Source organism: Ricinus communis, chromosome 10 (assembly GCF_019578655.1).
Source record: "Ricinus communis isolate WT05 ecotype wild-type chromosome 10, ASM1957865v1, whole genome shotgun sequence".
In the NCBI taxonomy this organism is placed as follows: domain Eukaryota; kingdom Viridiplantae; phylum Streptophyta; class Magnoliopsida; order Malpighiales; family Euphorbiaceae; genus Ricinus; species Ricinus communis.
The window spans coordinates 10,920,010-10,932,542 of NC_063265.1; the positions used below are offsets into that span (position 1 = coordinate 10,920,010).

The following is a 12,533-nucleotide window of genomic DNA, read 5'->3' on the forward strand; positions in this document are numbered from 1 at the left end:
AATGAACTATGGTGTCTCTTTGACACGTTAAAGCGTGCAAGTTCGCTGAAGAAATTCTGATCTCCATATTTCGCTGCCTGGTATGATCCATACTCTTATCAAATACAATGTTTCCTCGAGGCTAATCAGTAATATGAGTTTCTGGCGTGTATAATGCCTGCTTTTCTTGATTAAATTTTATAGGCGGCTGCATATGAGACGATAGCAATGATAGTCGCCACTAACATGTTGGTAAGAGTCATGTTCCTCGGATAGCTATTTGATAAAAATAAATCTTCTTCTGCAGGTCTTGCCCTCTTTCATTCTCCATTCCCATACTCTTCGTCCTTTTTATCTTTTTGTTTTTTTCATGTTGTAAATTAATCCTTCTTTCCAGGTCTTATGGGCTCACCAACATATCAATTTTAGGCAATGCTACTAGTAATCACCCCAGTGGATAGCAAAAGAAAGCAGTTAAATTGCTTTCCTCTCACATAAAGCCTACCCTGCGCGTTTTGCAGTTCTAGTCGCTCAAATCTAAAACATGCAACAATTTAACCACATCTGAGTCACGGCAAACATAGTCACGACTCCACGTGATCAGAACCATTCAAAAGAACAGATTAACTAAGCCAATACCAATTCTGTCTTTACTTTTACTACAATGGTTGGACGGACACCAAATGTCGAACTCACAACTTACTAGGCTTATGGCCTGCCTGAAATTCAATTGAAGAACAAACAGAAAAGAAAACACTCCACTGAACTAGCTACCAGCCAAATATGCCCAAAACATACCAGTTATGAATCACATGTTGAAAACTGAGGTAATGGAGCAAAACCAAAAAAACGAGAGCAGAGGATCTCATATAGAACTGTCCAACAAAGTTTGTGAAGGAAATCCAAAATAGTGTCGGCAACCCTATGGTTAGCCTAATGCACACAACAAATCTAACATATGTGAATTCTAACGAAGAATCTAGCAGAGCAAAATACAACATTCAATATGTCCTTAGATAATTATTCAGTGATTCTAACTACTAAATTGGATATCATTACATAGTCTCAATGATGACCAAACCGAACTCAAAGGGTTCTGCCTAGTATCCATAATTTGTACCGTACACTGAGCCATAACCTCCAGTATGGCCTGCATGCCCTGGATTAGATGGGGGGGATGCATATACTGAACCATGAGCAGCATAAGGATTATATCCTTGGTCCGTGGACCCACCTGTCTGTGCCTGTGTTGGTGCTCCAGCTTCAGCCATGAAATTCTGCAATAAAAGGGTGTCATCAGAAGGCACATAAGGAACCAATGTCAATATCAACAATCAGTAATTGTAGGGAATTCTATAATTTCGTAATTTAGGTATAGAATAACAAGGAAATGCGCATGCGGCAAATATTAGCCATGGAAGCAACAAGACAACAAAGTTTCAAATAGAAGTATGTGCTAAATTATATGCCTGTATCAGCTGCTGAGCTGTTTGGACTTGGGAAGCAGTTCCACTGATTTCAACTGTCATCTCCCCAGGAACACCTCTAGTTTCTTGTATGGTAACAGTTGCCCCACTAGCACGCCGAATGTAGCTTATGCTTGTACCTGCTGTCCCGATAACAGCATCAGCATAAGATAATGGAATTTGCATTTGCTGCGTAATCTGCAAGAAGCATGAAACCCATCATTTTAAGTTAGGAGCTTATAATTTCAAAAAGTAAAGGAGAAGAAAAGAATCTGTCTTTAAGAAAATATTGAAGTTCATTTAGGGGTCCTAGATATAATAGACTACTGCTAAACTTCTCAGTTTCAGTACCTGAAATAACTTTAACCTGACCCCAAAGAATGACAATCAAATTTAAAAAGATAAACGAATACAGATGTCCTTTTGTTGCAAAAGAACATAAACATACTTATGGAGCTCTCACTTAACTTTTTCAAACTTGGGTTAGACAATTATCTTATCAACTTCAACAAAATACTAAGAAATAGGCAGCTCCCTGTAACCATGCCCAACCTCTGCTAATCCCAATGAACTTCCTTCCTCAGCACCCAGCATCAAATTCTATATCATTCTAGTATCAACAAATTTTTCCAGTAAAGAGGGTAAAAACATAAGAGAAAGCTGTATTATATAACCTGTGTGATCATTGATGGTGCCGCTTGGGAATTTGATGATCCATGGACACCCATGGGAGCTTCTCTTCCATAGGCAGATATACCCTGATGAGGTTGTTTTTCCATTGGAGGTGGCAAGTCAGCAGGAGGATAATAGTTCTCAATTTGCCGTGGAGGTGGCATATATTGAGGATTACCATAACCAGGACCTCCACCAGCATTTGGAGGAATACCTTGAGGTGGACCCCATGATTGATGAGGTGGCATGTGCTCCATATGAGGAGGATTTTGCATTTGCATCTGGTAAAGCAAAATGATTAAAATAAAATTCCATTTTATTTAACATGCGAAAGTAGATGCTGCACTATTACACTTTTACTGAAAAGCTGCTTACGTGCATTTCAAATAATGGAATTATACTGCGGTCAACTAGAAATTTTCTCAGATGAGATGCAATTAGCTCCACTGCTTTGTGCACACCAGCTGCATCCCCCAGTACTTCTACAACCCTGTCATCTTGGAGAGCAAAAACTGGAAGGTCTTCTGCAGCAATTTTCCAGACAAATAGTGTATAAGACAAAGTCAAAAATTCCAGCAACTTGAACAAGAGAGAAAGAAAGCCAACAAGTCAAATATCTAAACTAAAGCATGGAGATCCGAAAACAGAAATAGCATGCAAAGCAATCAGAACAAAGACCTATAATTATGGAGATTTTGACACGTGAGGTAACCAAAGGAAGGACCAGAAGTCTCTAGAAACAACAGACACAACAACCAGTTCCATGATAAAGGCAAGGGCTGTATGAAGAAGGGGAACCGGTGCATTAAAATGATTTCAATTTTATATTCAAATTATTCACCCAAGTGTTGGGCAGAAGGACGCAACCTGAATAAATAAGACACCAAAACCAATAGACATACTTTGAAGTAATTCTAACTGGAAGAAATAATGAACAAATATGACAAACAAAGTTGTATCGGTCAAACCTGCTCCAAGAACTCTAACTACACAACTAGATGCTTCCTGAATGGATTTAACTGTTCCTCCTTGTTTTCCAATCAGACTTCCTGCTTGTGAGGCTGGTACTAGCAGCCTGGTTGAAACCTTGGTTCCTGTGCCTGATGAAGCATGAGAAGAATCACCATCCAAACCATCGACAATGCGTTTGTGAACTCTCAAAAGGCCATCCATTGCAGGAGGAAGAGCAGAATCAGGCTCCTCCTTGGCAGATACCATGACCTAAACAAGAACAAAATCAGCAACAAGAACTTAGGAAAAATTGATATGATGGAAAGGTCGACATGGTGGAGGCACTTGAAATAAGCAAATTTGAATAATAGTAACGTTAAAAAGCCAATTAGAATTTCAAAAGAGCATGTTGATCATCTTCTGTTCTGTGTTCCTCTTCTATAGGTATTTAAAAGTCTTCAATTTTGTTTTCAGAACTCCATAAGCCTTAGGCTTAATAATTGGTAAACTACTTCATTTAAATACAAGAACCAAGAGGAGCAACATTATGGAATTTTCTGTTTAATTGTCCTAGCAATGAATTAGATTTGATGAATTATCATTTATCAATAGCCTATTATACTTCAGAATACTAAATTTATTAGTTTATTAAGGTTATATTTTCTTAACATCCAAATTTGTAATCTGTACCAAGACATAAGATTTGGAATCTTGCCACTAAATGACCACAAGGATTGGCAAGCTTTCAGTATGTTAGTGTGTAAAGTTGATTAATTCACTTCAGATGCTTTAGTGCTTAGTTGTTCTAAGTATATTGATAATAAATTAGGTAGCAATTAGGCATTAATAACATCTTCAGTATACCCTAATGCGGATTATTAAAGGCCCGGTATATGGTGTTTACAATCTGCGTCAAGAAATCAACCATCCAGTTTCTGAAGTTACCAGAGCGAATGCAGAGCTTCTTGATACGGTAGTTCGTACAAGGTGTCTGTTTATTCAAATCACTTTTCAGCACCTTGTAATGCTCAATGCGGATCCCTGCAATCTGGATCTTTGGTTCTTCAAATTTGGGATCCTAATGATGATTGATTCCTTTAAAATTTGCGGACAGAACCTGCACAGACTCATTTTTGTTATTTCAATAAAAGGAACTCTTCATTTTCTGGATTTCTCCTTATCAGACTTCCTCTGTCTTCCGTCCATTACAAATTTTCAACAATAGGATTCTTTTTATGTTATAATAGACATCTCCCACCATAAGTTCTCTCTCCAGAAGTGCTTTTTCTCTGCTAAAATCCTATACTTAAAGGGTAACAGACTGCAGAATTACAGTTTCACTACATAAGTACAGACCATATGCACAACTTTATACCTGCACTAAATGGATGACTTTCAGCAACAAAATTTCTGGTCAAAAACCAAGACTCCCAGGTATTGAATGAGAGACACTTGAATCCTTTATCCTATGCTGATAAGACATTATTTTATATTTTAATATAAAAATGTATCACTTTCTATTAAATTTGAATTTTATTTAGAAATTATGTTATAAGCTTATTACTTTAGTTACATATTTATGCTTGTCAGTCATTTACATTTTTTATACTAAGAATTACCAAAACTATTCTTCTGATTACAAGTAATCTTTACATCTAAGCAAAATTTTGCAGTCACCCTTTATCTTTTCTTTATTTTTAATTTTCTATTGCTTAGTTTTCCTTTATAATTAAAATTAAGTTGAGTCTTTTGGCACATTGTTGTACCTCCTTAACAAAAGAAATGCATTCCAATCACAAGCAGAAAGCAGTTTACACCAAGAAATTCATATTATCAATCAAAATCAAAAAGGATGAATAACCAAACTCATAAAAATGATAATTGCACACACAATCTTGAGATCATAATTGAAGCTCAGCTAACACCATAAAAACATTCTGCAAGACCTAGAAATTTCAGTTTATACTTCAAACTAAGACAGTGAGGGAGAAAGAGAGAGAGAGTGCAAAAAATTAAAGTAAAAGCAAACAGAGGGAGAGAAAATTTTGTTTGAATAATGATAACAATAAACACTCCAAGCCAACAAGTTCTCTCCAACCAGCCATTTCTTGCTATTTATACTAAAGTGAAAAATAAAAGAAACTACAACAAACTTACAGCTCTTTCTGTTGTCCCTGGAGGTCCATCAAGTATCTTAATGCGAGCTCTCGTTTCCTCAACTATTTTTTTTATGAACTCCCCTTTGCGCCCAATTATACTACCAACCTTTTGTGCAGGAACCAGCATCCGGAACACACTCTCCCCAGGCCAACCAGGCCACTTCTTTTCAATACCTCCACTAACTGTATCAGCATCATGTCCTTTTTCTTGAGCCTGATAATTCTCAGGAACTTGATCTGTGGCATGATCAATATCATGCTCTATAACACTATCCACATTCTGGTCTATACCATGATCCACAGTCTGATCTATACCATGATCCACATTATGTTCTACAACCAAGCCCTGATCTATAGCATGATCCATGCCCAGATCAACAGCATGATCGAGGCCATGATCAACAGGATGCTCTACACCATGATCAACAGCATGATCCACATTATCTAGAGCATCATCCACACCATGATCTACAGCATGATCCAGGCCATGATCTATGGGATGATCTAATCCATGATCAACAGCAAGATCTACACCATGATTTGCCACTTGATCCACATCGTGTTCACCAATGCTTTGATCAGCTTCTGCCATGACTATTGCACTGGACAAAACAAACCACACACAAAATAGAATCTGTCTCAATTACAGTATTTCCGAAATTAAAAGGAGATAGAAGAAATATCAAGTAACTCGACGTTCATTAATATTTACTCACAAATTAAAAGAACAAAAGAAATAACAGAAAAGAATTTCTTAATCAATAACTACAGAAGCTAAAAACTGTTTCCCCTCCAGAGATTATCTAAAATCACAGAATTCAAAATTAAATAGCAGAAACCAGAAAGGCAAGGGCCTAAGTTCTAGTCTCCACAGAGTTTAAGTACTAGAAATCACTGAGCTTAGAACAAAACTTCAATGAGGAGATTTTTTCAAACTTGTAATGAGTTCCTTTACCATTTTGGTAAACATCTTAATCAGCAGTCAGTAAGGAACAGAAACAAAATGTACTAAACTACAAAGCATGTAAACTTAGAATCCTATATTTAAAACAAAGATTTACACTTAGAATCCTCCATATAACATAAGAAGATGGGAGTCTCAGGCCTATTTTTATTTGTATACACTACACAGTACCCATAGCTCAATTGGCACTCCGCATATAGTCTATATCTCAAATCAATGACAATAATATGCTTTTATTAGTTCAATGAAAAGAAAACTGGCCTTTTTTCTTTTTTTTTTGCACAGATAACAACTGATTCATTGAGAATACAGACCTCCTACTTCTACATCTTTTCCTTTCACTGATAAAGGTATACTATTCAATATTTCATCAAACAGAACACCTTTAACCCAATGAAGGCAACAAGACTGCATTCTTTGCTACAAAATAATATAATATGCCAAAAACTAATAAAATAAAGAGAAAAAAAAAAAACATCATTAATCCCACACATGAAAAACATATATACTTAACAGAACCCTAAATTTCATTCCCCTACCTAAGTCTGAACAACCAATCTTTGATACCAAAACAAGCATAAAATCGCAATTGGAGAAAAAACACCCGTTAACGGATAGAAGCTAAAAACCCTTAATCACCCACCAAAAGAGTATAATAAGCAATTAAAGGACAAGTTACAGAGAACATAGAAGCAAAAGAACAACACAGCTAATAAAATTTATCACAAATTCATGGAAATATAACTAAGAGAGCACTTACATGTAATGAAAGGAAGGAGAGAAAAGAAAAGAAAAGAATTTTTGGGGGGTGTAGAGAGGGTTCGTAAATAGAGATTTGAATGATAACAGGCTTCGAGGGTTTATAGGGCTCGAGTGAGTGCAGGTGATTTTTAAGTGATGAAGATTTTGGGGATGTTGTTCTTTTTTGTTATGTGGTCCTGATAAAACCCTCAATTTGCAAAGTGATCCTTGTATGTTTTCTAATTCTTTCTAATCTAGCTAAATGGCGAAACTAGCCCTAAGATTTGAGTTGAGCCTTTTAAAGAGAATGGACTACTGGGGTTAGGCCGGGTTGGTCTGTTTAATTAGCTGAGCTACTCTCATAATCAGAGATGAGCAAAATCAACCGAAATATAAAAATCAAACCAAATCTAAATTCTTGTATTTTGAAAGCATCCTAATGTTAAAAAGTATAATTTTATAAGAAGCATCTTAAATGATATTTAAATATAAAAAATAAAATATTTTATTTAAATTCAATGGACTCTTTACTTTTACTTTTATTTACATAGATATATAAAGAGTCATTCAATATACTCCAACACAGCATTTGTTTAATTCAATTTTGAGTAAGAAAAATTTTATTTCTATTGTATCGAACTGATTTTCTTTTTATTAGTTAAAATACTTAAAGATGCATTAGGAAACCTAAAATTAAAAAAAAAAAGTGTACAAAATCTAATAATTTTATGAAAAGAAAATATTTTCATCATCATATCTGTAAATATATATAATTATTGGAATAATAACTTGAAATAATATAGAAATAAAATATAATTTAATCTAAAAGAGATTAAATATTTTTCAAATATAAAAACAAACCGCTCATATCAAATTAGTTCAATTTGATTTTATAGGTAATCCGATAAAAAGGTCCTATTAGACTAACCCACGACTTGGACCCGAGTAAGACTAAATGATGAGTTCAGTAATTTCTCCTTATATTCATTGACTGTTAAATCTTGATATTCAATCTTTTTCTTACATTTAAAAAGATAATAATAAAAATCGTTTTTATTGAATGGAATTGTATAATTGCTGTAAAAAGTGTCAAAGTTTTATTGTAAATTCTACAAGTATATATTAATAAGAAGAAGAAGAAGAAATCGGAGAATACATATTAGTGCTGCCCATTGTGTCAATTGAATGAAACTTTTGGAAGGGCCATAGGCCGCTTAAATGTCTGGTGCTTTATGACACAAGTGAATAACTATAAATGTTTCTTGCTTTATGACAATTATCCTAAGGAGGTCTTAATTTAAGGTTATTTTATAATGTTGCATTTTGTTGGAACCTTCACAAACACCACAACAGATAACACTTATAAAGTTGTTTAACAAATTTTCTGGTAATTATTTATTGCAGCTACACAAGGAATACATATGAAAGATCGTTATAATTAGGCACATATTCATCTCTACAACTCTGATGACAGATCACAGAAGAGAGGTGCATACAACTTGGCTCTATTATATGCCCATACCATTTTGAATTTCCATAACAGCAGCACTTATATGAAATGACCAAAAAAATAAAAAATAAAACCTACCCTATTATCCATCCTACTCATCAACTATATTAGACAGACAGAAAAACAGAGCAAAATTTAGAGGTTTTGAACATAGAACTACAACAAAAGGTAACATCAGAGCATGCATGGCTCTACTAATGCATCCCTTCATTCTTTGTCTTGGGTTTCTGCCTCTGTGGCTGTATTGGCAGCTTCCATCAGACTGTCAAATTTCTCAGACTTCCCCAACACTATCTCAATCTATAAACCATAACCAAAAAAACAAAATCAACACAAAAACAAATTAGAGAGAAATGCCAATTTTGGGTCTCAAAGTAAAGCATTATCAGAAATATATGTACTATTATATACCTTGGCCTTTTGAACTAGTCGTCCTTTGTTTTCATCTTTCATGCCTACTGTAGATGTCAAAACTTCTAGACATTCCAATAAGAAAACCATTTAAATCAATCATACTAATCATGATCACAATACAATATTACATGTATGTTTAAAAATTACAAAGGAGGAATCTTACTCTTCTCTGTGGCTAATCCATTGTTCTTCAAAATCTCAGCAATTGTGACAACTGTGGTGATTGCTGTAATCAATTGAAAACTAAATTTTAGTTTGGTCCCATAAAATACGTAACTCCTCCTCCACTTCAATGGAAATCTAATTAATGGGGTATGGCAACAATAGCCTGATGATGCCTCCATATTAATTCCACAGGGAGGACATCTGCTGGCAGATTTTTGCCAAAGTAGGGCGAATCACACATATCACATTAAAACGTTTACATTACATTTGATTAAAATTAATAAAATTTATTTATAAATTCAAAATTTATGTGTTTTAAACAAAGTAAAAATTAGTTTAAAATTTTGTATATTCAAATTTATATAGAATTTGATTATACTTAAATAAAATTTTAAAATTTCTAATTGAATTCAATATTAATTTGTTAATATATTTTACAACGGCAAAATATTTTATTTAAATTTATTATTTTTATTATATTTTCTCTGTGGTATATTTTTGTCGAATAAAATGAAAAATGAGAGATGGCTTAGCAAAATATACCCATTCCCAAAGCAGAAAGCTCCACCTCGTTATGCTGTTGTATATACCTCTGTAATAAACAGATGACCAATTACACGGCATATATATTAATGAAAAAGGCAAAGCCTCCATGCAGTTGAGAAATTAAAAGATTAAGAAAACCTTAGCAAGATTGACATAAAAGAAGAGGGGTTTCTTGGTATTAGAGACTTGAATCCTGTTCTTCTTCTGCTGTGTCTGTGCAGCGTTGTTGGTCATGTCATTGTCTGTTGCTGTCGGAGTGGGTGCTGGTGTCGGTGCTGGTACTGGTTCTGGTGCTGGTGCTGGTGCTGGTGCTACTGTTTCCACAGCCATTTTCAGGTTTCTGTTTAAAATTCTTTCCTCTGTTTCTTGATTATTTCTAATCTCTTTTTCTTGGGGTATTATTAAATAGAGAGGGAAATTCGGGTTATCGAAGAGAAGCGAATGTTTGGGCTCGTAAAAGTAGAGGAGACCGTTATGTTATGACATTATGGCTCGGTTCCTTAATTACATACCAACACGTGTTTCTTTTCCAATGGTTGTTGACGTTGTAAGAGAATTAGACGGCTTTTCTTCTCTTTCTTTCAGTCCGAATGACGGGTGTGCCCTCACGATTTGAAGACCGGCCTTCAGCCCAACTCGGGCTTGAAGTAAAAACAATGGACTTTATTTTGTTTGGATTAATAAGATTGGGCATTTGAGCCCAAAGAAGTATTATGGTCTTGAACTCCCTCGTGGCTCATGTTTCTCACAAAAAGTAACGACAAACTGTGCTTAAAAAATATAAAGAAATAATGTAACGGTGGAAACTTAGCAAATGTGGAAAGGTATAAATAACGTGAGATGCGGTCCCAAAATAAAGGAGAAGTGTGATCTCAATTCCAATGGGGTGAAGTTTTGGTTGGAATTGGCTTCTCTTTCTGTAAACAAAAAATGAATGGATTGTTCAACGGTGGATCACACACGTGGGGAGAAGAAAAGAAAAAAAGAGAGAAAAGGGAATTAATGTCGGTGAATGAGGAAGCCAAAACCCAAGCCATTAGCTTTACTAGAAATTGGGCTCTAATTGGATTTAATATCAAATGGGGACAACAACAATTCCCTGTCTTACTGAATTGTCATTTTCTATGTCTATATGGGCAAAAAAGAAATGAACACGTTTTACAAGAGAAATATAATTATTAATTTTTTTTTTTTTTTTCTTTTAAGAGAAAAGGGTGGCTATTGGGGACAAAAGAGAGAAAGATGCCACAATAGAAAGCTCAATAAATATACAATAAGGTCTTTCATTGAGAGAGGTTGGCTTTTGATGCTTTCAAATTTAATGGGTTGTTGAATACCTTTTTTCTTTTAAAACCAAATTTTCATACAAATCTCTGTCCATCAATTTTAAATCTTTTAACTCTCATTCAAGTAATGGTATTATTAATAGAGTAAAGAACTTAAATAATCATATTTTAAGAATTTAAGAGGATGTTAGTTTTGTTGTAAGAATTAAGAATGAATGTTGGGTCAAAGTTTAAACACCTAATTTTTTATGATTATAAAGGCAATAGGAAGAAATTCATATCATGTTTATATTACTTTAAATATTAATAGGTTTGAAAACAATTACAAAATGTAAAAATTTATTTAATATTGAATTTATTACTTAAAGAGCTTTGTGTATGCTCTTTATGAAAGAGAGAGGTGGTGACACAAATGCCTTGTGTTGTCTCTTTATACTGCATGAATTGTCTCATTTTCTTTAAGGTAAAATGCATTATTGAGTTCTTTTATTTTAATTTTTGTTTGATTCAAAATTTAATAGTCTTTAATAAAAGTAAAAAATAAAATCTTATAAAATGTGTATAATAACAAGCAAAAATAAAAACAGAAAAATCAATAAAAAAATTCAGAAAATTAATAGAATTCAAAACTAGAAATACAATCAAACTACATTATAATTATAAAAATTTAAGAAATTAATAATTCAAATGATTTTAGCAGATTGATCAGATTAATAGTTCAACCCGTTAAACCATGACCAAATCTTTGATTGCTCAAGTTATTACAAAATTAAATTGTAGTACTTAGAAGAGAGATAATTTTTTGTGAAAAGGGCTTTTGTCTGAAGGTGATAAGCAAAGAATTTAGAAAATAATTTTTAAAAAATCATATATAAAGGTATAAAATTTTCAATTCCTAATTATGTTGGTCCACCCTATTAAATTATTAGTAACACTTTTTTTTAGGTTGAATTATAGATTGTGATATGGGTTTACTTTTAAAGTATTTAAATTAATTAATCAAGGTTACTTGAAATATACGTCTGGTGGAGACTTCCTGTTTGAAAGAATAACGAGAATAAAAAAAAAAAAAAAAAAAGAGGAAAATAAAGTCTGCAAATGCAAATTCGTCATCATAACATGAATGACTTTGCCCCCAAGGATTGTGTTTTCTTTGGCTAAATTCATACTTCTCACCCTGAACTTTATCAAATAGTCTCCAGTGCCTCTGAACTTTTATTTTAACCTATTACATCCTTTAACTTTTATTTTTCACCTTTTGCATGCTTGTACTTTTAATTTAGTACTTTACACGCTTTAATGAAAGAGATGGTAGCAAATAAGATAAAGCTATGATCAATAACGAAATTAAAATAAAATGAGAAGAGTAGTGGAAAGAATTAAATTCAAAATGTGCGTAGCCATTTTGAAATACTTTGTATTAGAATTTCTTTTTAATTAAGATATTAAAATATACGATGATATAAATGCATAGTTTAGAAGTAGAAATAAAAAGGCGATATAGATTAAAATAAAAGTTCTAGAGTTGTAGAGGTAATTTGAATAGGGGGGTTTTCTGAAAAGAATGAAAAATATTGCTCTCATTTCTAATGAGAACTGTTTGCAAAACTCTCAAGCAAACTTTTTGGGATTACCTTCAATAGCAAGAATATGTGCAGAACATCAAATGAAATGATGAAA

General features: G+C 33.5%; 2 protein-coding genes across 3 annotated transcripts; both read right to left on the reverse strand.

Moving 5' to 3' along the window:
* Positions 1-807: 807 nt before the first annotated feature.
* LOC8268188 (flowering locus K homology domain) lies at positions 808-7,123 on the reverse strand. 2 transcript variants are annotated; one of them, XM_015721083.3, is made up of 7 exons: positions 6,952-7,123; positions 5,226-5,829; positions 3,086-3,338; positions 2,493-2,638; positions 2,120-2,398; positions 1,449-1,643; positions 808-1,256 (listed from the first exon to the last, which is right to left on the reverse strand). In XM_015721083.3, the coding sequence occupies exons 2-7, from the start codon at positions 5,817-5,819 to the stop codon at positions 1,080-1,082; spliced, it is 1,644 nt and encodes a 547-aa protein (XP_015576569.1). In that variant the 5' UTR covers positions 5,820-5,829; positions 6,952-7,123; the 3' UTR covers positions 808-1,079. The 2 variants fall into 2 exon arrangements, with proteins under 2 accessions (XP_015576569.1, XP_002521945.1); XM_002521899.4 differs by having other exon boundaries at positions 2,493-2,641.
* A 1,225-nt stretch (positions 7,124-8,348) lies between these two features.
* On the reverse strand, positions 8,349-10,338 carry LOC8258684 (uncharacterized protein At2g34160). Its single transcript, XM_002521898.4, has 5 exons — positions 9,706-10,338; positions 9,565-9,613; positions 9,020-9,082; positions 8,854-8,918; positions 8,349-8,742 (listed from the first exon to the last, which is right to left on the reverse strand). Exons 1-5 carry the CDS (start codon positions 9,895-9,897, stop codon positions 8,650-8,652), a joined length of 462 nt encoding a protein of 153 aa, XP_002521944.2. The 5' UTR covers positions 9,898-10,338; the 3' UTR covers positions 8,349-8,649.
* Between the last annotated feature and the right edge of the window lie 2,195 nt (positions 10,339-12,533).